Source organism: Triturus cristatus, chromosome 4_1 (assembly GCF_964204655.1).
Source record: "Triturus cristatus chromosome 4_1, aTriCri1.1, whole genome shotgun sequence".
NCBI lineage: Eukaryota > Metazoa > Chordata > Amphibia > Caudata > Salamandridae > Triturus > Triturus cristatus.
The window spans coordinates 227569136-227595856 of NC_140585.1; the positions used below are offsets into that span (position 1 = coordinate 227569136).

General features: G+C 43.7%; 1 protein-coding gene across 3 annotated transcripts in view; it reads right to left on the reverse strand.

Moving 5' to 3' along the window:
• BRAF (B-Raf proto-oncogene, serine/threonine kinase) overlaps nucleotides 1–26721 on the reverse strand; it is an 803995-nt gene that overhangs the window by 146431 nt on the left and 630843 nt on the right. For all 3 annotated transcript variants that reach the window (XM_085651927.1, XM_085651928.1, XM_085651929.1), the window contains one exon: nucleotides 12064–12182. In XM_085651927.1, coding sequence (XP_085508053.1) covers nucleotides 12064–12182 — 119 coding nt within the window. The remainder of the gene's footprint in view (nucleotides 1–12063; nucleotides 12183–26721) is intronic.

The following is a 26721-nucleotide window of genomic DNA, read 5'->3' on the forward strand; positions in this document are numbered from 1 at the left end:
TAAAGAATTGATGGATGCCAAGTTTTGCCATTCTCTCATTTCTTCAAACTGTATCCTTAGAGCACGCATTTTTTGACATATTTGAGGTATTTCATGTTTTATTAGACTCTGTATATCTGTTTAAACCCTAAGGGCTCCTCTTGTAAAATTGAGCTTACGGGTTGTAATCCGATTAACTTCATTTTGGCATTTAATCTCCATCAGGATATTTGCTGTGACAGGGAGGCGGATCTGTTTGTCCGGCCCCTCTTCTTTCTCTATCTTTGAAAGTAGTCCTGCCTGATATCATCCAGTGCCAGGAACCAGCTCTTTCCACCATGAAAACTTCCCATGTTCATGTATTAACAAGAGGTTAAGAAGGGTTTTTCTATCCTAATACTTGGGTATCACCTTGGGTTTCTCAATTCATAAGGGATCACTTTTGTGCACTGTACATCTTTGGGGTTTTCTGAAGTGGTTTCCTTCGCCCTGGTCCTTTTTTCCTGTCTTGTTTTATTGTTCCCAGCATCTAAAACATGGAGATGTAAGGTATTCTCAGGTATTTTTGTGCTCTGTACAATGCAAAAATCTTTTTAATCTCATTTGAGGATTTGTTATCTCACCATGAGTGTGTATTTATATATATTAATTAATTAAATAGATGCACCATGTCAATTTCAGAGACGCCAGTGGATGTACAGCCCCCTATTTGTTGGACAAAGTTTTGATCTTTTAAGCACTATAGAGAAAGTGCAACCATATCTCTGGGTCTTCACCGGAACCCGCATCAGCGCAGGTCCAATGAACAAGACGCAATGATAACAAAGCTCTAAATGTCATAAGAATGAAATGGTACAAAAATATTACTCGAAAAACATACCTATGTATAGGAATTGCACTTTAAAAAAATTGCGCTGCTATCTTGTGCCTATATGTTACCTCATCACACATCTTTTCTTTAATAGTAGGTTTGTTCCCTTTGTCTTGTTCAGTGGTTGTTTGCTGGTGTGAGTGGAGAGAACGGTTTGAATGAATGTATGGAGATTTGGGGCATATTCATTCAAGTATTAGAGAGGTATCTTTTGATATGTTGGGGCATTTTTCCCTTTATGAATTTTAGTTACATTTAAGTACATTGTTGTGTATAGATACATGTATCTTTCATATGACACTATGTATGATAAATCAACTATATATATTTTGATATCATACAAGAATGTCTGATATTTGATTGTTCATAGTCCTGGGGTCTAGATACACACACTATTTATGACTCCGTGGATGATGAGGTAAACATCCCTTCAATATGGCAAGATACTCGGCCAATGGAAAAAAAATGTTTCAGGCAGTTTGATTTGTCTTCTAGATGAATGTAGATACAGGGATTCACTCTCAAATGGATCTATTCCTTCCTCACAGGAACAGCCCAAAGCGTCAGGCTGCTACCCTTTACATCAGAGACCAACAAATTTACATGCAGGTAGGGATCATCCCTCAGTCCAACCCTTTTCAACATATACATGACACCATTCGCCAACATCCTTCGATCACAAGACATCACCGTCCTCTCCTAAGCCGATGACACTCAACTCATACTCTCCCTGACGGACAAAAAAAACACAGCCCGAATTAACTTCACCGACTGCATGACCATGGTAGCAGACTGGATGCAAATCAACTGCCTGCAGTTCAACTCTGACAAGACGGAAGTACTGGTCTTTGGCAACAGGAACTCCCATCTGGTGCCCGTCGGAGCTAAGACCAAGACCCAAGACCGACAGACAGACAGACAGACAGACAGACAGACACACAGACACACACACAGACACACACACAGACCACTCAAAAAAATGTAGGGACCATCCTAGACAACAAGCTCAACATGACAGCTCAAGTCAATTGAGTGTGCACCTCCTGCTTCCACATACTACGCGTGCTGTGAAAAACCTTCAGATTGTTACCTCACAACACCAGACTGGCTGTCACGCAAGCACTCACTGCCAGTAGGCTGGACAATGGCAACACTCCCCCATGCTGGAAACCCCAAACTCCTACAAAAACTCCAGACCATCCAGAACACCGCTGCAAGACTCATACTCCCATGCTGCACCCACACCATACAGTACTTCAGGAAGCTTCACTGGCTCTCCATTCACACGTGCAGCCATTTTAAACTTCCCACGCACACATACAAAGCCCTGCACAACAAAGGACCAACATTTCTAAACAGCTGCATACACTTTTACCAACCCACCAGACACCTACACTCTGCCTCACTCTCACTCACACACATTCTCCTACATCGCACCCAAGACATGGAACGACCTCCCTCAACACATCAGAGCCTCCCTCCTCACTTCTTGAGTTCCGCAAGATACTGAAGACTTGGCTCTTCGTATAAGCACCTGGGAGACCACACCTGACTAAGCACCTGGGTACCCTCTCGGGTGATTAGTGTCCTATACAAATCAATAAAACATTACCTAACACTATCCATCCACCCAAAGCGCTAGCCTACCCTGGTGTCTGCCCATCAGTGGGGTGTGGTTCGCTCTCTTGGGGCATTTGGCATCTCTCTTGATGTGCCAATACTTATAGCACTCATATCATTTGGGCTTAAACTTCAATGACTTCTTTTCAGGGAATCCACTCTTCTTCTGGACAGGCTGGCATTGGGTATCTTTCTCATGAGAACTGTTTTACGGTCTTTAGAGAACTCGTTTTTATTTTGGTCTCCTCCCCTTCTTTTTTGCTCTTGTGGACCCTGTCCAACCTTGTAAGAATCTCCCACAGATACCTTCTTGTGGACCCTGCTGCTGAGCAAGCTCCCTTGGGTCAGTGAGCTCACCATCCACTAGGTGTGGAGGCAGCTCTTTAAACCAATTGCTGAACATGTGCTCTCTGGCTATCAGATTCTACAATGTCTTGTGATCACCCACACCACTTCCCTTCACCCAACCATCCAGTGCCTTGCAAAAGTGATCCATAAAATCCACTAAGGGCTGTTGGGGCAGCTTCTGGCTGACCTACATTTCTACATATATTTCTCAGGGGTGAGACCATACTTCCTGACAAGGGTGTCCATCATGAGGGCATACCTTATCATATACCCTTTTACTAGGGACAGTAAAGAATCCCTCCCTTCATAGGGAATATGCCTTCTGAGACTGGCTCCCCAATCCTCTTCCAGGACCATGTGCATCCAAAGCAACCACATAGGCCTCAAACCACTTGTCAACCACATAGGCACCAGGTCCTTGGAGATGTTGACTCTCCTGTTTCTACTGGGGTAACGCGGCCACTATTGCTGCTGGGCAGGGAGAGCTGCTTGTCTTTTAGGTCCAGCTCGTGTTTACTCACCTCATGAGCCAGCAAAAAGGTTTTCTCCTCCATGGCCAGTAAGTTTTCCTTCGTTTTCCTTCATTACCCTGTCGGCCTCAGCCTTTCTTTCTTCTGCAGCCTTCTGGGAGGCTGCTTCCTCCAATTTCAATTTGGCAGCTGCAGCTTGAGCTACCCTTAATCCTTCCTGTAATCCAGTTCATCAGGGGGCGGACACACTGCTCCCTGCCCTTACAGGGGATCCCAACTCCTGAAGGCAAGCTGGCCTCCCCTCCTTCAGGGAGCTGCAGCTCAGGGCCTGTGACCAGGTCCTCTTCCTCCTCCTCTAAGTTCACTTATTCCACAAGGCTATCCTCTTCCTGCTCCTCTGCGGTGGCCAGTATCTTCCTGACTTCCTCAAAGGCTCTGAGAGCTACCTTGAGGGTCCCCTTGGAGGCATTGCTTCCCGCATTCAGTTCCCTCTCCTGGAAAAGCTTCTGCAGATCTGGCTTGCTGAGGTTGTCAAAAGTTGATCAGCTCTATCTGCATTGTAATAAAAAAGGATTCGAGGCAAGACTAACATTTGGAAAAAGGAAAGAATAGTAATTAAAAAACCTAAGGAGAACTTCGAAAAAAAATCGAATTTGATGTCAGAATATTTTAATGGGATTTTATGTGTTACACAAAATTACTGAGTGACTGCACAAACACAAGTGCTGAATCCCACTACTGAACACCAATGTAAGAAGTTAGTTCATAGATTGAGAAGGACAAGAGCTCCACTCAAGCAACAACCAAATTGTTGCCAAGGTGAACAACACAAGTCACTAAACCAGCCTATGCTTAACCCTCTGGTAGCTTGGCACAAAAGTAGTCAGAGACACAGTGTAAAGTATTTATGCAGCACATAAACACTAATGAAGTGAAAACACAACACAAGAAAACTCCCATATCACTTTAGATAATTAAGAAAATTGTAGTGGAAAATAGAGACTATCAGGCACATGCATCAAGCACAAAACCGGTCGCAAACGGGCAGATTCTCAGAATCTGCCCCTTTGCGACCGGTATTTTTGCATTTGGGATGCATCATTCCAAATGCAAAAATCGCTATTTAAGGAATCTAAAAATAGCGATTCCTTAAATAGCGATTGCATTTAAGGAATCCCTAATTGAGATTCCTTAAATGCAATGCATTACAGTTTAAAAAATAGCGATTTCGCTATTAGCGTGAGCAAATTACCATGAGGCTGGACCTCATGGTAATTTGCGATAACTTAGAAAAATGCACTTATTTGCATTTTTCTAAGTTTCATGTTGCCCACACACATGCCCTTAGAGCATGTGTGTATGCAACATTTGTGCAGAGTGAACATACATGGGTGCAATAGGGTGTCATTTTGACAACCTTGCACCATCGAAATTGCGGGAGCAATTTGCGAGTACCTACTGGTACTCGCAAATTTCTCCCGCAATCTCCAATTCATTCCTATGGGCCCGGAGGCCCATAGGAATGAATGGGAAGACATTCCTTAATTGCTATTCGCAATTAAGGAATTTGTGGGAATCGCCATTTCTTTAGCGATTCCTACATGCATAGGGTTTTGCTATTCCTTAATTGCGATTCCTTAATAATCGCTATTAAGGAATCGCAAAACCCTATGATGATGCATGTGCCTGTATGGGCCATATGTAGGTATTTTCTATTTACCGATTCCTAAATACCGAATTTTACCGATTCGGTATTTAAGAGTCGGTAAATAGAATGTAGGTAAAAAAATCTGTAAATTTTACCAATTCGGTAATATTCGTTATTACCGATTCGGTATTTACCGATTCGGTAATAAGGCATACCTTCCCATTCATTCCTATGGGCCTGAAGGCCCATAGGAATGAATGGGAAGCCATTCACTATTACCGATTCGGTAAATACCGAATCGGTAATAGGGGGAGCATATTCAAGGGTGGCAGGGTGTCACATTGACACCCTGTTGCACCCCTGAATCGTGCATGTGTGCACATGTGGCGCACATACATGCCCTAAGGGCATATATGTCTGCCACATGGCACTTTTAAAAAAGCACAAAATTGCTTTTGAAAAGGTATTCGGTATTTACCATCAACTTGTAGTTGGTGGTAAATAACGAATCCTTAAACCAAAAATGCACTCACTTGAGTGCTCCCTACATAGGATTTAAGGATTCTGTATTTTACCGATTTCTTAAAATACCGATTCGGTAAATTACCGAAACCTTCAAACCTGCCTCCTACATTAGAAAGGGCTAAATACCGGTCGCTAACGGGAAAATTACCGATTTTCGGCCGTTACCAACCAGTATTTAGCTATCTACATATGGCCCTAAAAGAGCAAAGTGCCAACCGCAGCTATCTGGTAGCGCAAGACCTGGGTAAAGTAAAAAATCATTACGTAATGGAGCATGGGTCAAATACACGAGGTGGATTAGGCATGGTATTGGCTAATCTTCGGACTTAGTAGAAATTTTGAAGAAAAGTTCCAGAGAAGGTAAAGTTCAGCAGAGCAAGTCACCCAGCGGTATCCAAGGAGACGTGGTTTATTCCACACCAACAATGCAAGGACAACACCAAAAGATTCCTACACCTGGTGAACAAGGCTAAGTGCTTACAGCAAGAAGTGATGCTCTTAGCCAGAGACGCTGAGAAGACTTTTGACAGAGTGCATTGGCCCTATCTGCAGTCCACTCAAAGCCACTTCAAGTTTGGAACAAGGATTCACAAGTGGATTCTAACCCACACTGCTCTGTCTGTTGCAGTACCAGAACAAGGTTATGTGTAGGTGATACAATATCCACTTGACCTTTCAGGTTGCGGAGCGAGACTATACTATTGATTATACAGTCTGAGTTTGAATACGGACAAGCAGACGGGTGAGTGCAATAAAGGTTAAGATAAACTGCTTGTAAAACTTGAACGTAAGAAGGCGATTGTTTTACACTAATTTTCTTGATATTTAGACTCTGGATAGAGATTTGCCTTGGTGATATAATATAGGACATTATAACTCTTGTTATAAGGTGAGCAAGGTGCTGGATAATGTGACTTGCTAATGGCATATTAACATCGAGCACGATGTGGCCCTTTTTGGTTATTTTGAATGATAGAGACATTCTGACACGAGTGGTTTGAGAGGGACTGTCTTCGACATCTATTATACTCGCTCCCCCTTTTTTACGGCTTTACTCCGTTATTTTGTATATATTTTAATCTTTATATCTCTTTATTTTAATTTTTGCTTTGATCACAAATTTACTAACCAATATGGATGAATCACAGAACTCTTTACGACCACTGTTGCAACACCTGGTGACCTGGTGAAGGGTGCACTGCAACTTATTGATTCCCTTCATTCCTTATCTTACGATTCTGTTCACTTCAGCCCTGATGATGTCCAGTTGTAACTCAACGGACGAAATACGTGTTGGCTTGACTTGAAGTTACTGTCGACCAAGAATTTAGTACAGATGAAATAATAGAGGAACAAGAACATATGTCTGAATAAAAAACATTGGACATTCCTTTACGAGATTACACTTGTTATTGTACTGTTGATTGCTTGGAGCTTAATCAAAAAACAGAACGTGGTGGTGTTTTTCATGAACACCTACACTAGATTTCCCTTGATTGCAGGAAAAAAGGCTTTCAATGCCAACTAGATCACCCAAAACTACAGCAGGTTGATATGAAGCCCAGACCCTGCGGAGCGAGACTATACTATTGATTATACAGTGAGATTGAATACGGACAAGTAGACGGGTGAGTGCAATTAATGTTAAGATAAACTGCTTGTAAAACTTGAACGTAAGAAGGCGATTGTTTTACACTAATTTTCTTGATCCTTAGACTTTGGATAGAGATTTGCCTTGGTGATATAATATAGGACATTATAACTCTTGTTATAAGGTGAGCAAGGTGCTGGATAATGTGATTTGCTAATGACATATTTTTGGTTATTTTGAATGATAGGGGCATTCTGACATATGAGTGGTTTGAGAGGGACTGTCTTCGACATCTATTATGCTCGCTCCCCCTTTTTTACGGCTTTACTCCGTTATTTTGTATATATTTTAATTTTTATATCTCTTTATTTTATTTTTATTTTTGCTTTGATCACGAATTTACTAACCAATATGGATGAATCACAGAACTCTTTACGACCACTGTTGCAACACCTGGTGACCTGGTGAAGGGTGCACTGCAACTTATTGATTCCCTTCATTCCTTATCTTACGATTCTGTTCACTTCAGCCCTGATGATGTCCAGTTGTAACTCAACGGACGAAATACGTGTTGGCTTGACTTGAAGTTACTGTCGACCAAGAATTTAGTACAGATGAAATAATAGAGGAACAAGAACATATGTCTGAATAAAAAACATTGGACATTCCTTTACGAGATTACACTTGTTATTGTACTGTTGATTGCTTGGAGCTTAATCAAAAAACAGAACGTGGTGGTGTTTTTCATGAACACCTACACTAGATTTCCCTTGATTGCAGGAAAAAAGGCTTTCAATGCCAACTAGATCACCCAAAACTACAGCAGGTTGATATGAAGCCCAGACCCTGCGGAGCGAGACTATACTATTGATTATACAGTGAGATTGAATACGGACAAGTAGACGGGTGAGTGCAATTAATGTTAAGATAAACTGCTTGTAAAACTTGAACGTAAGAAGGCGATTGTTTTACACTAATTTTCTTGATCCTTAGACTTTGGATAGAGATTTGCCTTGGTGATATAATATAGGACATTATAACTCTTGTTATAAGGTGAGCAAGGTGCTGGATAATGTGATTTGCTAATGACATATTTTTGGTTATTTTGAATGATAGGGGCATTCTGACATATGAGTGGTTTGAGAGGGACTGTCTTCGACATCTATTATGCTCGCTCCCCCTTTTTTACGGCTTTACTCCGTTATTTTGTATATATTTTAATTTTTATATCTCTTTATTTTATTTTTATTTTTGCTTTGATCACGAATTTACTAACCAATATGGATGAATCACAGAACTCTTTACGACCACTGTTGCAACACCTGGTGACCTGGTGAAAGGTGCACTGCAACTTATTGATTCCCTTCATTCCTTATCTTACGATTTTGTTCATTTCAGCCCTGATGATGTCCAGTTGTAACTCAACGGACGAAACACGTGTTGGCTTGACTTGAAGTTTGTCGACCAAGAATTTAGTACAGATGAAATAATAGAGGAACAAGAACATATGTCTGAATAAAAGACATTGGACATTCATTTACGAGATTACACTTGTTATTGTACTGTTGAGTGCTTAGAGCTTAATCAAAAAACAGAACGTGGTGGTGTTTTTCATGAACACCTACACTAGCTTTCTCTTGATTGCAGGAAAAAAGGCTTTCAATGCCAACTAGATCACCCAAAACTACAGCAGGTTGATATGAAGCCCAGACCCTGCCAGAGACCACAGTCCTCTGATCTCTACCTCTCCCTGCGTTGGGTGAGAGTTTTCATCCTAATAAGGGAATAGCCCTTTACATCTTAAGTTTCGTATCATTCCTTTAGCTTTTCTCTCCCTGTGGTGGGTGAGAGTTTTCATCCTAATAAGGGAATAGCCCTTTACATCTTATGTTTCATATAATTCCTTTAGCTTTTCAGACCTAGGCATTTTGTTGTATTTTGTATTTATGGTTTGGGAACGAATACCCACTGGTCTTTAAATCTCCCTTGGCCCTCTTTTGTGTGATTGAAGGCCAAACAGAAGCACAGCAAACTGATAAAGCTCCTGGCCCATCGTGAACCACAGTTAATGTCTGTAGGCAGGCAGGACAAGAATGTGGAAATGGGCATTGTGCAAGTCTAAAGCTACCATCCAGTCTCCACAGTCAAGGGCAGATAAGACATAAGTCAGGGTGAGCATTTAATTTTTTTTCCTTTTTTAAGAAGTAATTGAGAATGCACAGGTCTAGGATAGAATGGAAGCCACCATCCTTCTTCAGCAGCATAAAGTTGCTGGAACAGCACCAGAACCAACTTTTGATGCTGGTACTTTGTCGATGGCACCTTTGATCAGAAAAGGGCCAGTACTTCCTGTCACAAAAGCACAAGGCGATCCTACTTCAGCCGATCGGGGGACGGTAGAAGTGGTGTTGGGGTCTGTTGGAAGGGTATGGCATAACGTCATTGGCCAATCTGAAGCACCCAGTTGTCTGCAGTGATCTCCTGCCATTGGGGCAGATGGTGGCAGGTTCTGCCGACAACCGTATTCCCATGCTGTGCCTGATGGCCGTGGTGGTGAGGGGAAATGGATGAGGCTGTTAGACCCTACCCTAGCCCTGGAAGGGGTGGAAGACAGGATGCGGCTGTCATGGGACAACAGTGAGCCCCAACAACCTAGCAGTGGAGCTACTGTCCTTGAATCTCTCTAACGATAAATCTGCCTTCTCACCAAAGGGGCAAGTCCCATCAAAGGGCACGTCCGTAAGGGATGCCTGGACATCCCCCTAAAAGCCAGTATTCCTCAACCAGGCGTGACGTTGGAGCTTCACTGTAGAAGCAATAGCTCCGCCCAGCGAGTCTGTTGTATCCAACCCGCATTTGATTGTGAACTTTGCTGCATCTGTTCCATCAGCAATAGCATGGGAGAGTAAAGTCCGGGCCTCATTCAGAACCATAGGCATTACTTGTACAACTGTAACCTACACAGTATTGGAAGAATGGTCCAATAAGCATGCAGGGTTTACATACCACAGTCCCAGGCAGGAGGAAGAGAACATCATTTTACTGAAGGTATGCAGTCTGTTGGATTCTCTATCTAGTGGTGTGGCTGGGAACACAGCAGGAATGATCCAGGAGGTCTAAGCCTCAGGGGTGAGGTGCTGGGAGATGAAGACTGGGTCCCCAGGAGCGGGCGATGGCGGTTAGCAATGGTTCTGGTAACAGGAGTGTCTGTGGAAGGCTTGGTCCAGGACCTGAGCAGGACAGCAGTGAGGGCTTCATTCAAGGGTAATAAGGATTCTGAGGTAGAGCACCTCTGTAAATACGTTGGTCTTGACCTCAACCATGAGCAGCATTAGGTCCAGGACCTTAGCCACCCTCCAACCACCATCGCAAAAGAAGATCATTGCTCTGTAGCCAAAGTGGGAGGAGAGAGAAGTCCAGTGCCTGGTGAGGTGTCTAGATCACTGGCATCAGTCAGGTCCTCATACCAGTTGTCATCGGCCATGGACTCTGTAGGGGGTAGGGATTAGACATAAGGGATCCTCAGATACCCTCCATTTATGTTCCTCAGTGGCCCTTCAGGGAAATAGGGCTCCATCTCATATTCAAACTGTGTAGGCCTGCCCAGTGCCGGAACCAACATTGTGCATTGCCAGTCTGACTCCGTATCGGAGTCAGGAATCACGCCACTAGTAATGGTCCCTGGAGCAAGTTGCATGGCCAATTCCGATCCAGATCCACCACTGGATTTGGATGTTTCAACTGGCAACAAAGGCGGACCTGGCCGCACAGCCTAAGTCGAATAGCCTCTTGATCCCAGGGGGCCCAAGGGTGCTCAATTGGGGTCTGGCCGCCTAAAGAGGAGACTCATGAACTCATACAATGTTAGAGGTGGGTGGGGGTTGTTCGGGCTCAGGGAAACTTAAGGAAGTGCGGAGCATACCCAGTTTCTGACACTGGCTGCACAGGAACAATCGGAGAGTGGGCCTGGATATGTGGCATTGTTCTCTTGCGTCTTAGAGGGAGCTTCGACTTCTTCTTATGGAACTTACCTGAAGAAGTTCGGGAGTGCAACGATGACTGATGCAAGCAAGTTCGAGAGCGGTCCAGAGACCTTCCATGCGAATGGGACCTGGAGCAACATGAAGTCGCATGGCGAGCGGCAATGAGCTTGATGGCCTGCTTGCGGATGGCCTTAGAATTCATGGTCCAGCACTCTGCCCATGACGCAGAGTCATGGTTCCCCTCCAGGCATCACACACACCAACTGGGGAACCATCAACTAAATCTGTTGACGACATGCTCCACAAGGCTTAAACCTGGTGGGTTTCTTAGGGGTAGCCTCGAAAAAGGGAAAAAGGCACACTAGTCGCTGACAAAACATCTAAAAAAAATCCAGTCAAAAAGTGACTCAGGGGAGCCTGTCCAGATCCGCACTGATGGCACGGAAAAGAAGAAACTGAGGTCAGCATGCTGGGGTGCCTAGGCACTGCGCACATCACATCCGGAGCAAACAACACCAAAGACGCCCCGCGGAATCCACCGACGCCACCTACCGACGCACAAGGGGATTGCTTAAATATTTCCAGATCTAGTCTGATGGCTGGGAAACATTCTAAGGTAAGGAATCTGCGGCAAGAAATCTCTATCAGATACAGTCTTACCTTTCTCCTTAGCCATTCCTTATTACGTTTTCGGGAACTGTTGATTTCACTTTGCAATTGGATAACTTTCAAAGGTCTTTCCACTATTTGAGTCATACATATCCCTAAGCCCGCATTAATTAGCTCAACATTCTTGCTTGGACATATCTATATTTTTAGCATGTCAGGGTACTTCCTTGTCTCTTTAGCAGTCTTAACAGGTGCACGTTTTCTACCACATATTTCATGCCCATGGAACTCTGACTTTACATTACTGTTTACAGAGATCCACAATTCTTTGCCTCAATGAATTTAACTCATGCCATTTGGAAGGCAATCCAATTACTCACTCTAAGAAATGAAGAGAAAAAATATTTGCAATGACTTACCATCCACAAAATGGACCCTGATAACTGTTCAAACTGATGGGAACCACTCCATCGTGATTTTACTGTAGCAAGCCCAAAGTCTCCTATTTTCACTGTGAGGTCTTCGTGTAAAAATATATCTGAGTACAGGAATGTAAGGAAAGGGATGCATAGTAACATAATACAAAACATATTAAAATCCCTACATTAAGCCATGAATCCAAAGGTACAAAGATCATGATAATGATGTCTGATCCAAGTGAAGTACATACCTCTGTAAGTATATCTTCAAAACAGCTGGAAAGGTGTATTATTTAATGAAAGACAACCTGATTTTAAATATCAACACAGAAAGAAAGTTGGTAGTAACGCAGAAAAATGCAAACCTTGTTATATACATTTACACCACCCAGGGAACTTGGAATGGATGTAAAGGCAAAATTATAGCTTGCAGTAGACCTCTAGGTTTTCTGTTTTGTTGAGACACAACATGCAAACAATGTTAAATGCATTAAGAAACGTATACGTTTGTTTGATTTGAAATATTCTTTATAAAACGTTACATACACACCTTTGATATTAAACATAAATATACAAAACCTGTCCCCTAGCAACAGCCGACAGCTAGGACGGGTAGGATCCAAGCTGACATTTGTCCTTGACGAATGTGTGACTATAGGAGGTGCCTCCCGTTCAACAGACCATGAGGCAAAACGCCACCAGTAACTAGGTATCAATAGATGTTTATCTTCAGAGAGGTAGGCTTGCTCTGTTTTTATTAATTAACTTCTTACCCTCACTTTCAGTTAGTGTTAGGGAGGTAGTTAAACCCTGATGAATGCTCAAGACCATTTAGGCATTTAGGAAAGGGCAGAAAGATGTTGGTCGAACCCAGGAGTATGAAAGGATCGCAGTATCAACATCTATACCCCACCATTGCTCATCGGTAGTTTTTCATCTTACCCAGGGTACCACATAAATTAAAGGATACTTTTCTGGTATCCCCTGCGGTATTTTTAGTAAGCAACTGGACCCATGCTATCCAGAAAAAAAAATATCTAATAACTCCCCCGGGGTAGCCCAAACCGAGGTAGAGTCCGCCCTGCTAGTTTTACCCTACCAATGTGGGACAAGGTGGCCTGTGGTGAAGCATGTCACAATATGTGAGTAAGCACACCTCGTCCAATTCTTGGAATTGGCATCTTTACTATGAGATACAAAAGCATTCTTTAAAAAAAAAAAAACAGAATCACCTACATTGCTTCTAATATTTCCCCCAGACACTCCCAACACAAGAACACCCCGCCATTATTGTGTGTTATAGCAGGAGTATTTAAAGCCCATTAAGTGGCTACTTAGGTAGAGAGGTCCTTCGCTCCAGATTATCGCACATGACGCTGCAAGAAGATCCTAAAAGGAATTGTCAGATTGCTGTATGGCCGCAGCATCCAGTCTTATGTGGAGATCCAATATCGATCCAAGTCTGAGAGGAGAGGAGCAGAACCCAGATGATGTTTGTTTTCCATTCAAGGGAACACTGTTCTGGCTACTGATAACTACAGCTTCTTGCTCTAAACAGGTAAGCAGTGCGCTGAATACTAGGAAACTCTTGATGCGAGTTAAGCTACTCTATGCTCTCACAGTAAAGTGCACAGAAGCAGGCATTAGATACAGTTCTACACACCTAACACTTTAAGAAAGTAAGCAAGTTATGTTCCATCCCCCATACAAGATAGACTGGCAAAAGACAGCATTTTGATTGTTCCCAAAGTGACTTTGATTATATGTTGCCTCCATGATGTATCATTGTTATTAATCTAAACCAGGGAATGTACCTGCACATGCATTCAGCCTTGAAATGACTAATGAGCTGGTTCAATAAAAAGATGTATAAAAAAAATAAAAAAAAAGAAGTATGCTTTAGGTTATGAGGTTGCCGGACGATACCTCCACCAAGGTAGAAATGTTCATATTATTTGCATTGTTAGCAACATGCATTAGTGCTGTGCTAATAATATTCTGTGTGGTTATTTTACATGTGCTAAGTAACAGGACGAAACTGTTGGAATAAAGCACTTTTCAGCACGAAGTGGCTTAATGCAGTACTTGTGGGTGATGTAATAAAGAACAAAATTGGGTTTGAATGACCACTGTATCCTTGATCCCTTTAAAGGGACTGTTAGTAACTCAGACAGCACAGACACAACACCAACGATGTATTGAGTGGAGTTGTTTGGGACCACAATAACTTTTTCTTTCACATTTGAGCGTTGGTGCACTGGTCTAACTTTTGGCATCTTTGGGTGAGAAAACGTTTTAATTCTAGCTCTGGGTCGCCGTAATAAAGTTTTATGAGTACCCTGTAGCTAGTTTTAATCATCAATTCCACTTGCTCTGCTACACTTACCACCCAAAGCTCATTTACATGGTATTTAGCTTACCTCTTTTCATACTCAAAAAAATTGTGCGTTGTAGTTTGTATAGTGCCTAGGTATCACAGTAGGAGGAGGTTCCCAATGATGAAGCATGCCACCTACAGTGGGTGAGGGAAACCGTATTATAAAAGGGCTATTCCACAACGGCAAATCTCTCAGCTAGGTTGCGAATGTACAATAGACTCAAGAGTTTTGTTTTGTTTTTGAAGAGCTAGACCATAGGGCTGGCGTAGGCTGCTGTCAGTTCAGTGTCAGAAACCGGTGTAACAATTTGATCTGCCAGAGCTGGCACCAGCACAGAAGGAATTGCCATGTATCCTGGGACCTTAATTAAGTCTGTACTCAAAGGGCCCTTGTCAGTTGTTTATTGCCTATGTGACTGCTTCAGTGACAGCACACAATTGCTAATCACCTTTGGAAGTCCACTCCAGGAAAGGCCTGAGAAAGCTGGAAAAGCAGGTGAACATTATGTATGGTATAGGTGTTATCGATTACACATAAGCATACTGATCCACTGCCTTGACTGCTGGAAGAGCCAGTTAACTTCTAAGTGGTAAACGCACTATAAGGCAAACTAGGTCTGGCTCATCAATACCCTGAAGCACATTTTGTGACATGGTCTGGCCTGCACTTGCGCCCTGAGCATGTCGTTTGTAGCTACATTCCACACACCCTCTTGCTGCTCCAAACCTCTGTAGATTCCACCTGGGCACTGTGACAGCAACTCGCCGACAGGTAGGTATCCCATGCACTACTTTACGTGCTCGGAGAGAAACATAGACGAAGCAGTACTGAAATGAAAATCTAGAGAACTACACTCCATTATCATTAGAAGGTTCCCAGAACTATCAGTGTGATGATAACACATTATAAAAGTTATTTGACATTATATTTAAATTTAAAATAGGCTATTAAATATTGTATAATGAAGTAAGAAATATGTACTATTTTTATAACACTAATTTATAGTCAATAAAAAAACAAAGAATAAACATTTGTTATAGTTAGGAAAACTTTATTTATTCTTTGTATAATAACATACTCACAATTCAAAACCATTAGAAATTCTTCAGTTATAGTTACACAATAAATGTATGTACCTCCATTCTTTAGCTACTAAGGTAAAGTATACACCAATTAAAAATGTTAAACTAATACTTTTAATTTATACATTTCTGCAACACCTTCAAATTATTATTACTCATGCACCTCTACACAGTGTATACAGCTCCATAGCCACACTACACTAACTATAAATCGCACCTTCTCCATACACTGCTTATACTATTTTATATTATATCAGTTATACCATCTAAAATAATATTTTTCACAATATTAGTTATGACGACACAAATCATATCTTTTGTGAGAACTAGGACATGGTAGAGTGGCGAGTTATAGTTAAGGTAGTGTGACTACAGACCTGAATATAGTGGAGTTACGTAGAGTGGAATAGCGTAGAGTGCGTGATCATACAGTGGAGTGTGGTAATTGAAACAAACGTAGCGTGAAAGTGTGTTAATGGATGTATTGCGGTGCTCCCGAGGCAGTTCCACACTACTCCGTAAATATAGACACTTATAGATATTGTTCCGTATGTATTACCACTTTAATAAAGTGGCAATAGGTAAGAGCAAAATATCACACCTAATACCTACATCTAAGGGCGAAATGCAGGATACAGGTACCTAAAAACAACATGGCTTTAACCTTTATAAAGGCAGTCATTAGCCAATCACATAATGCCTTGTCATCGCTACGTATCTTGGTACTTCCACAAAATATCACAGAATTTTGTGAAAATACCACAGCCACAGATTTCACCGAGTTAAAATGCCTTACAACTTTAAAAATACATACCCTGCTTACCTGTAGTACCCACAAGGATCATCTGCGCACCATAATGTCCAATCCTGCCATATTCCATGTAAATCCGTTCAGTGAGATACAAAAGTCTATGGAAAACGCATTGGTGGAAAATACGTTTTGGGACCCCCCCCCTTGACCAATTTCTTTTTTCATGGAGATTCATCAAACCGGGGCAAAGTTATTAGAGACCAAAATTCTAAGGAATTCCTATAGCTGTGAATCCTAACTATAACTACATTTACTTTAAAATAATGTAATTTATGTTCCCATTATTTCCTACGGGGTTTTATTTTAAGTCCCTACTTCCATTAAAGTCCATGGGAGGGTGTTCGAGTGCCAGTGATTTGCTATGTGTAGTGCTGGATTTACTCAAAATTGTAAACTTACTCAATAGTGCAGTTTGCGAATCAGGCCCGTTGTGTTTTTGGACATAAATCCTGTTACATTAACCAGGATTTTTTTTAACATGTCTTCAATTACGTATGTATGGATGCATTGAAGAGATATTCATATTCAAAAGTTTCAGATATATATTCAAAGATCTCATAATTGAACTATAACATGTAAAAGATATGGAAATCAGTTCTATACCCAACTTTCTAAGGGAGAGCCAAGAGTTCATAGCTAGTTGACCAAACCTAACAAGTAAAGGCTGGAGTACAAAAGTAAATCTCTATTCCACCTTTTTCTCGACTAAAGGGAGTAATGACAAGTGCTGGTCAGCTGCCTCAGCTGAAAAGGTTTACATTCTTGTTAGAACTCAAAATCGTCTTTCACATTTCGGGACATGTGTACTCCCCTTGTTTTAAAAAGTAATGTGATTCTTATTGGAAGGCCATATTATTATTATGATTATTATTATTATGAGTATTATTATTATTATTATTATTATATTCAAAGCCTTAACTTACTGATTTTGTTCCAGTATGGATCGCCGTAGCACAATCTAGCCAACTGGAACTGTGATTCACAGATTGATATTTCTTTTGTTCTGATGTATGCACAGATTTGACACACCTGCTGCATTGCTGATGGAAAGGATCTGTGCTTGATTCAATGCAAGGGGAGGGGCTGGACTAAGGTGGAAGACAGTCCGACGCACGACTTGTTCGATTCAAAATGTATGTAACGAGAAGTCTAATTGTGTTTATCAACAATATAGAGAGTGGTAAGGAAACTGAAAGTGTCATCTGGGCAGGAATCATCCCCTATGGAAGACCAGTAGGGGCCCCTTCAGAATAAGCCTGGGCGTAGTTCGCGGAGTTTTGCTACGCGGAACGTCGCAAAGTTACAAAAAAACTCTGCGAAGTCCCGCAGGTGGCAGAGTGTAGTGTGAACTGCTGATTGCGCTGCTCTTTCTCCTGCTCGGGTAGAAATTCTACCCGAGCGGCAGCTCGCACTTGCAAACTTACCTTTTGCGAGCGTGAGCAGGGAAAAACTCCGCTGCACTATGCGAAGCGTGGCTTTCTTGCACTCTGTGAGCTCTGAGGAGTGCAGAGTACAGAAAACTCTGCAAACGGAGTGGAGTTCAATACCAAGGCCTACTTCAGAAGCCCGGGGGCCCGTAGGCGCACCAGCACGGATGGGCCGCCCCAATATGAGTTGCACGGCCTCATAAAATCCAGGGAGTTGGGCAGGTGTCGCTCCGGCTCCTGGAAACTCGGGGAGGCGCAAAGACAGCCCTGGCGCAGCCCATGGAGTCAGGCCTTGAAGCCGATGTTCCCTGTCTCGTCGGATGACTCTGACAGACGGGGTGAAGTCCAAGAACTCTTCGACTTTTTGTTCTTCTTATGCTTGTGGGACTTACTCAAACGCACGGACAACTTTGACATTGGACGCTTGGAATGGCTCTGTGACTGATGCCAGGAACTTTCTCTCGACGAGGATTGAGAACGTTGCGGCGTCGCACGTCAAGTAGCAAGGAGCTTAAGGGTCCGCTCCCTCAAGGCCTTGGGGTGCATGGTGTGACAATCGATGCAGGTTCAGACGTCATGGTCACGCTTGAGACACCAAAGGCAGATGACGTGTTGATCTGTCACTGACATTTGCCGTTGACAGGCACCACAGGGCTTGAAACCAGCCTTCCTCTTGGACATCCCTGCCACACCAGGAGACAATGTATCAAAAGTCTTCGACAAAAGGGACGAAAAAAGGTCAGTCAAAAAGTGACTGTGGGTAGCTCTTCTCCAGATCTGCACTGACTGTCGTGGAAGAATAAGAACTGATGTCAGCATGCTGGGCCTGTGCCTATTTGGGTACCTCGCACATCACTTCCAGCACAGATGACGTCACGCAGAGTCAAACGACGCCACCTACCAGCATGAAGGGGTTCTGCTCACAAAACAATTGCCTCTGTTCAAAAATAATTCTAAGGCAAGAAATCTGTGGCTAGAAGTTTCTGTCACATATGCCTATTATGACAACATGATGGCCTCCGCCTTGCCTTTATCCTTCTTGCCATAGAGGATAAAGAGGACTTTGGTGAAAACTCAGGGTTCACAGTCAATATGGATATGTAGGAAATGTTTAGTGTCAATTTATACAGACCAAAAGATTTGGCAGAAGCATGCCATTTTAAGATAGCAGGAATTGTTGGAGAAATACTTGGGAATACAAAAAGCAGGCATAGCGGACAATCTTACTGAAGAGAAGTCTTAGTACTTATAGAAGAAAATTATTTGCTTCCTTGCTGGGAGGAGTAGAAATATCAACATTAAAGTGATTTAAAGTCTTGGCTAAGTTTCAAGCTCTTCTCATCCAGCTAAAAAACACCTTGAGCGCCCTGCACAAGGTCTTAGACACTGTATTGAAGAAGAACGAACAAAGACCTAAACACTACTAGCTGAAAAATCAAAAGAATAACTTAGACCTCAACAGTCACAAAATAGTGGAGCAGTACTGCCATACACAGTTATGCATTTGAAGAAATGCCCTAAAGAAAATCAATTAAATACTGTACCCACATGGACCAAAGCCCTAACAGTCATGCACAGATATATGGGATGGAATAGCAACCAAAATACAAACTCTTAACATTTGCCTTCTCAACAATATCCATTAACCCCTTCGCTGCGGCGCGAATTCCGCCGCAGCGCTGGGGGGGTTTGACGGCGCCGCTGTGCTCATGACAGAACCACGCCGTCATGAGTCACGGGTGAGCTGTGCTCATGACGGCGTGGTGCCGTCATGACTCCACCCACTGCGCTAATCGCCCACACAGGCGGGGAATTAGCGCCGCGTGGGAGGAGCGGCCGCCAACGGCCGCAGCATGACGGAACCACTCCGTCATGAGCACAGCGCACCCGTGGCTCATGACGGAGTGGTTCTGTCATGAGCAGGGAACGGGTTAAATTCAACCCTGAATCTCACCAGCTGTGTAACTGTCTTAGAAGAAAAGAGGTTGCGGGTAAATAGTAGATATTTTTGGATGACGAATAGCCAATAAAATCATTTGGAAACTTTAAAAGGGACTAATGGATGGAATAAGAGAGCTAGATATTGTCAGATGTGCCAGTAGGTGTGGCGAAGAAGTGTCAGATTGGATTCGGAAACTTTTCAGCCTTACCTCTGCATGTCAGTAGGTAGTACCATGCAGCTCTGTACCAACGCCATTCTGCTCCGGAAATGATGTGCGAAGTCTATATAGGTGCCACTCATGCGCATTGACGTCAGTTGCATTTGAGACAGTTCATGCCCCCCTGATGCAGACCCCCAAAATCAAATTGGTAGACTTGGATCTTATTAATGCATACAGCCCAATCACATAACGGAGGAGGATTGGTGATGAGTCTTCGGACAGAGTATCTACGAGAACGAGCATTACTGAAGGTAAGTGCTTCTGAAAGTTACTTCCAGCAGGAGATTCTTCACCTTTTAAACAGATAACAAAGCAGTAACTTATTGGAGGTAGGCTGTAAATGGACTGAAACCAGAAAGTCCTGTAGAACCAAGCAGGCAAAAATGACTGTCCAGACAATAGGGCTTTGTGAACATGTGAGGAACGCCCACATAGTTGCCTGGAAAATATCAAGACAAGGACTATGCATGCTAAGGCAGGGCTTTGGCCGAGGTAGAATGAGCATGCAGTACTTCTGGAGGCTGCCTTTTAGCCAATGCATACCTGATTTAAATGCAGAGCACAATCAATGGGAGATGGTTCTCTACTGCACAGCCTTGCCTTTTTTCATTCCAGCAAACCCCACAAAAAGCTGATTGTCCATTCAATGGTCTTTTGTGCGATCTATGTAAAAGTTCAGCAATCTCTTTGGGCTCCACATGATGGAGTCTCTCCTCTTCCTTAGAGTGGTGAGGCACAACACCGAAAGTTGGCAGGGTGACAGTTTGACCAACTTGGAATGGCGTCACAACTTTTGGAAGAAAGGATGCACAAGTCAACAGAATCAGTTTGCCTGGGAAGAAGGTGGTGTACAGCAGGTTGATACAAAGAACTTGGAATTTCACTCTCACGCCACACCGATGTACTGAGGGTGAGAAGTCCACAAGGAACAGCTGTGAAACAGCACAAATAGAGTGCAAATTTGAAGGGATTTGAAAGGTGAGAATCAAGTTAAGGTCTCACTGTGCCATGGCAATGGAAGAGGGAGGAAACAAACATCGTATTCCTTTAAAAAATCTCATAACAACAGGAGACTTGAACAAAGAGGACTGATCCAGCAACTGCAAAAAGGCCAAAAGAGTCAAAAGGTATGATTTAACTGAGCCCAGAGCAAGGCGTTGCCGGGCTAAGGACAAAACAAACAATAACACTTTAGATACCTTAGCCTGAAGGGACTCAATCTGCAGAGAACCTCACTGGTGACCACTGTCAATCGCACCAAGCCACACATTTTTCCCAAAGAAAGGCGTATATAGTTTTAGTCAAGGGGATACCTGGTTCAGTGATTTAAATGGAAATGACGGTACTCACCAAATTGATTGGGGTGGGCCTTGAGGGGCCAGTAGAAGTGCATCTGGGGACGTGACTGTGAGGGCGGGCATTTAACAATATCAGCATTTTCTTGGTGTCTTTAGGAGGGTGGCGATCCTTGAGGCAATTATTGTATTTTACAGCCACATTTTACCCAAATTTGTAAACAAATGCTATCGTTTTTGAAAGGGTACCATACAAACATCTTCTAGCACTACAAAACTATAAAGAGCATTGCAGTGAGGATGCAGTCTCATGGAAGATGGTAAACTTGTTACCAGGAGCCCCACATTCTAAAACTCAGTGGAGACCAAATAATGTGCTCAATCCAACGAGGTCAAACTCGAGGACTTATCCTTGGTGAAAGTTTTACGTGTCAGGCCTGAAGGCATGGCTCTCAAATTATCTTTTTGGATATGACCATGGCCAGATGGCATTGGCAGTCCGATGACCTCTAAAAGTGGAAAGAGCAAGTGTTTGGAAGTCTTTTTGGTTGGAACAGGGTCTGGGGTGACAGCACTGCCCGAGTGGTAGGGAGTATTCAAGCTCCTCTTCCACACTGGAGCCGGAGATCTCTTCGACAGAACGCTCCTTCTTCCTCTTCAGCAGCATGCTCTTCCTGGGTCGTGCTCCTCACTGAAGAGGTCAGCGGTATCATCTTCGCTGCGGCGAGACATCTCCAGTCGTTGCTCCCTTCAATCGCGAAGTGTCTTTTTCGATATGTAAGGCTTGCAGGCATCGCAGTCGGTCTCATGGTGATCAGGCGAGAGGCTAAGGTTTTACACCTGGTGTTGATCGATGTGTGGATATTTAGCGTGACACAGTGGGCAAAATCGAAAAGGTGTTCGTTTCATCAGGAACACATCTTCCATACCGACGGTGCACGTGAAAGGGTAGGTCCGAGATGGGCGGTGCCCCGAAGGGCGATCGGTTAAAGTCTGAACAGAGGAAGGTTTTTTAGTGGTGCAGGAATGGAAAAAGTGCGATAAAGATACACTATAACGTCGAAGACAGGATAGGACCGAAGACTCGTGCCAAACGGAGTGGAACACGGAGGAGAGGCACACACGTCCGAACCAGACGGCGGAGGAAAACAATCTAACAAAGGAGTCGATTCCCATGCGCATTATCACCGGGAGAAGTAGTCACTCTCTACCTCTTGACTCAAAAGACTTTGGAAAAAACAAACAATTTGCACAACTCTGACCCAACACTAAATGGCAGGAGTACGCAGAGCATGTGTATCTACAGCTGCACTTGCCATCAAACATGTAACTATCATCTCTGTGTTGATGGGTTTAATTATAACAGATATTCTGTACATAACGCTGCACTGAAGAAATATTATCCATACTCTAAAATTGGAGATGCATATGTGTCCTGTGCAGAGCTGCTCACATCACTGTGATTAGACTGAAAGATATCACTAACTATTTATTTGCATTTAATAGATCCATGTTTCCCTTAGTTGCAATAATTTGCATTATGCAGAGTATGTGAACTCCAAAGTTAAAATGGCAATCACTCACTCATTTTTAAGACTACTGCATTTTGTGATGGCCTTATGGTTTTTCAGTTCTCTAATGAGCAACACATTTTACTCAATCAATCTTAACTGTAAGGATTTCATCAAAGTGGGACAAATGAAAGGCTGAAGCTATCCTATCAGGAGTGGCTGACAGCAGATCTCTGCAGGAGGTTCGCAGATCCACTGAGCTTTCTTGCCAGCGAGAATGGAAAACCTTGCACACTTTTGAACATGCATGTAAACAGTCTCACGCAGACAAAAAAAGCTTTGAAATTGAACTGCTTCTCCCAACCCAGACCCTCGACACCTATTACCTGCAAACAGTTTTTGGAACAAAATAGACTTCAAGAGTGTCAGGCAGCGAGTGACACCAGAGGGGTACCCCAGCCTACAAAAATGGAGCATGAGAGATTAACTGCTAGCTTGTCTCTTCCAGGTCCGTCACTGTTAGTGGGTCTGTGTCAGAAACATGTCTGTGTGTGGCAGGCTGGTGCAGATCAGTCAGCTGAACATGAAGAAATTGGTCATTTTTCAGGGGCGTCTCTAAGATGCCCTCTGAGTGCATTTTACAGTCTAACACTGGTATCAGTGTGAGTTTATTGTGCTGAGAAGGTTGATACCAAACTTCTCAGTATTCCGCAAAGCCATCTTGGAGCTGTTGAGTTCGTAATGAAAAACTCCTGGTCCATGTACTCAAAATGGCACCACTGCACTTACAATGTCTAAGAATGGACTTGGACACTGTAGGGGCATTTTGCTCATGCAGCTATGCCCTCAGCTGTGGTATAGTGCACCCTGCCTTAGGGCTTGGAGGCCTGCTAAAGGGGTGACTTACATATGCCACAGGCAGTGGTAGTGGGCATGGCATACAGGGATTTGTCTGCACCAAAACACAGTCTGCAATGGCAGTATGTATTTGGTGAGGGATCTCGTACGGTGGCACAATACATGCTGCAGCCTTTAGAGACCCTCTCTGGTCACAAGGCCCTTGGTACCAGTGGTACCTTTTATAAGGGACTTAAATGTGTTCCAGAGGTTTGACAATTGTTGAAACAATGGTACAGTGTAGGTAAAAGAGCACAAGTACTGGGGCCTGTTTAGCAGGGGCCCAGTAGACTATCCATCTAAGTTGTATCAGATACCAGGCTAAAAGTGTGAGGGTGGGGGGTACTGCAACAGAACACCATCTACCTACACCTCTCAATAGTCCCTCTTGTTAGTCCCTAAGGCCAAAGGGGTTTGCACTTCCTGCTGCAAACAGAAAGATGGTCCTCTGTCAGTCAATAGGGAGATGAAGAAAGGTGCATCGGCACAGAAATGAAGGACTCACCTGTGTGATGTTATAACCCGCTAACACAGAAGGAATCATCAGATCCTGCCTCCCACCTAGTGGCTGTGCTCCACTAAGGGGACACTGTAGGGGGTTTGCAGGTGGGACTGCAGAAGGGTTAGTGAACTGGAGAGCCCGTTGACCTTGGCCACAGGGCAGTAGGCAGTATGGCCATGAACGCAAAACTACTGGGCGCCATGCTGGGGTTGATCTGGCTGGTGGTATGGGGCACCTTTGCCAAAACCGCAAAAGAAGTGTTGTCATGAGGTTGGCGTGGTGGGGCAGGTAAGCCACAGGAGCGAGCCATGGTCCTCCTCTCCTTGAAGCGCTGGAGAGCAGAGTCTGACTTGTCCTTAAACAGGCAAGTCTCATCGAACGCCATGTCCATGAGGGACGACTGGACATCACCTGCAAAAACTGTGACGATGATTGGCAACACCGGTGCCACTGGCCCACCCGATGGAATTGGTGGTGCCAAGAATCATGAACTTAGTAGTATCCCTGCCGTCCTGAATGGCTTGGGCAAGGAGAGGTCAGAGATATGCGATGACATGAGCCCCACACACCTATTACTCTATGCTCCCAGGAAGGGAACGCTTCAGTTGAATTGTTACGTTATCCTTTCCCCCACCCATTGCTTGACCACCCACTCGCTGGATATTCTCCTACATACTGTGATGGACAGTCCTGCCCGACAGGGAACAGCCATCAGCAGCCACCCCTCACCTTCATTTCTAGAACACTTGCACACATCCGTAAATGGTTAAAATACTCAGCTTTAATGTCCACTGCCTTAACTCTACAGTAAAGCCCTGCTTGTCACTATGCTTAGAGATCCTAACAGTGATATTTGCCTTCTCCAAGAGACTAACTTCCTTTAAGTTGACTGGAAACGCATGCGATCCAGCTGGTTTGATCACTGGTATTTTTTTCCTGGCCCGAAGAAGCGGGCGGCGATGGTGATTCTATTAGCCACACACTTTCAGGGTCAGGCACGCCAGACACAGGCGGAGCTGCCAGGCAGACTCCTCTCGCTGCAACTTTTAGTGAATACACACACGTTTAAACTTTAACATCTATGCCCTGAACAACAATCAGGAGGCCTTCCTCCTAGATGCTAAAGGTTGGGTGCTAGTCACTCCTGATGAGCACACACTCATTGGGGGCGACTTCAATATAGTCTCTGAAACACTCTTGGACTGCTCATCACAAAGGAGAGGGCAACAGGGGCGTTTACAGTAGCAAGCCTTAAGTGGTTAAGGGAGATGGGCCTCGTGGATGTATGGTGGAAATGCAAGGTTATACCTACCTTTCAGCAGTCCATCAAACTTATGACAGAATAGACTATTTTCAAACATCTACCTGCTTTACAGCAACCACCACCCATGTGAACATAGGTGTTCCCGCCATTTTCAATCACTCTGTCATCTCAATTACACTGACTATCCCCAGACTGGGGTCCCCTTCTGGCTCGTGGTGCCTTAATCATAAATTGCTGGCGTACGATTCGACTTTAAAAAAGATTAGAGATACAACTGTCACTTTCCTTAACACCAAAGACACACCAGGCAGCCCGATTTTTCCGCTTTGGGATACCCTTAAATGAGTCCTGAGAGGCAACTATATAGCCTACGCTGCCAGACTTAGCAAAGACAGAAAACATAAGCGAGTTAGACTAGAAAGTTAGGTAATGGAACTAGAGGAGGCCCATTAGCAATCTGGGTCCCACAAAGTGTGGCGCCAACTCACGATAGCCCGAAAGCAACTTAAAGTCCTTGATAAGTTGGGATATGCACTCTTTTAGATTAAACAGAAATATTTGTCATGGGGCAATAAAGCAGGGAGCCTCCTTGCATAAAGGTTGCAAGCTCAAACTTAATCAGAGAATAAGCGAGATTCAGGGGCCACAAGGCGAGTCAGAATGTACAAGTCGCTCTGAAATTCGAACACTTTTATGCTACACTATATTATTATTATTGCTTGGATTTGTAGGGGGCTATCGAATCATCCCCTAGGGGATCTCTTGGCGCCTCAGTGGCAGACAAGCAGAACGGAGATTGGTAGTTAATGACAGACCAGGCAGGTTTTAAGAAGTTTCTTGAACTGACTGATATTGGAACAGGCACGTATGTTCTCTGGCAGTCTGTTCCAGAGAGAGAGGGCGAGATATGAGAAGGAGCGTTCGCAGATTCTGACTCTCTTAATTCTCGGGACGCAGAGCAGCTGTCGGTCGCTCGATCTCAGTTGACGGGCGGGAATATATGGTTTTAGCTTCTTCATTAGATAAGATGGACTCTTTCCCCGGAGTAATTTAAACACTAGACACAGAAGCTTGAATTCTGCTCTCTTCCTAACAGGCAGCCAGGGCAGCTGTCATAGGAGGGGTGCCAATGGGGTATGGACAGGCTGATTGAGGGCTAGACGTGCGGCTGTATTTTGAACAACCTGTAGCCTGGAAAGTAGATCTTCTCTGATCCCTACTAGTAGGGAGTTTCCGTAATCTAGTCTGCTAACTAGAAGTGCCTGTATAAGGGCTTTTCTGGCCGAGAGGGGGATCCAAGGAAATATTTTTCTCAGCATTCGCATCAGG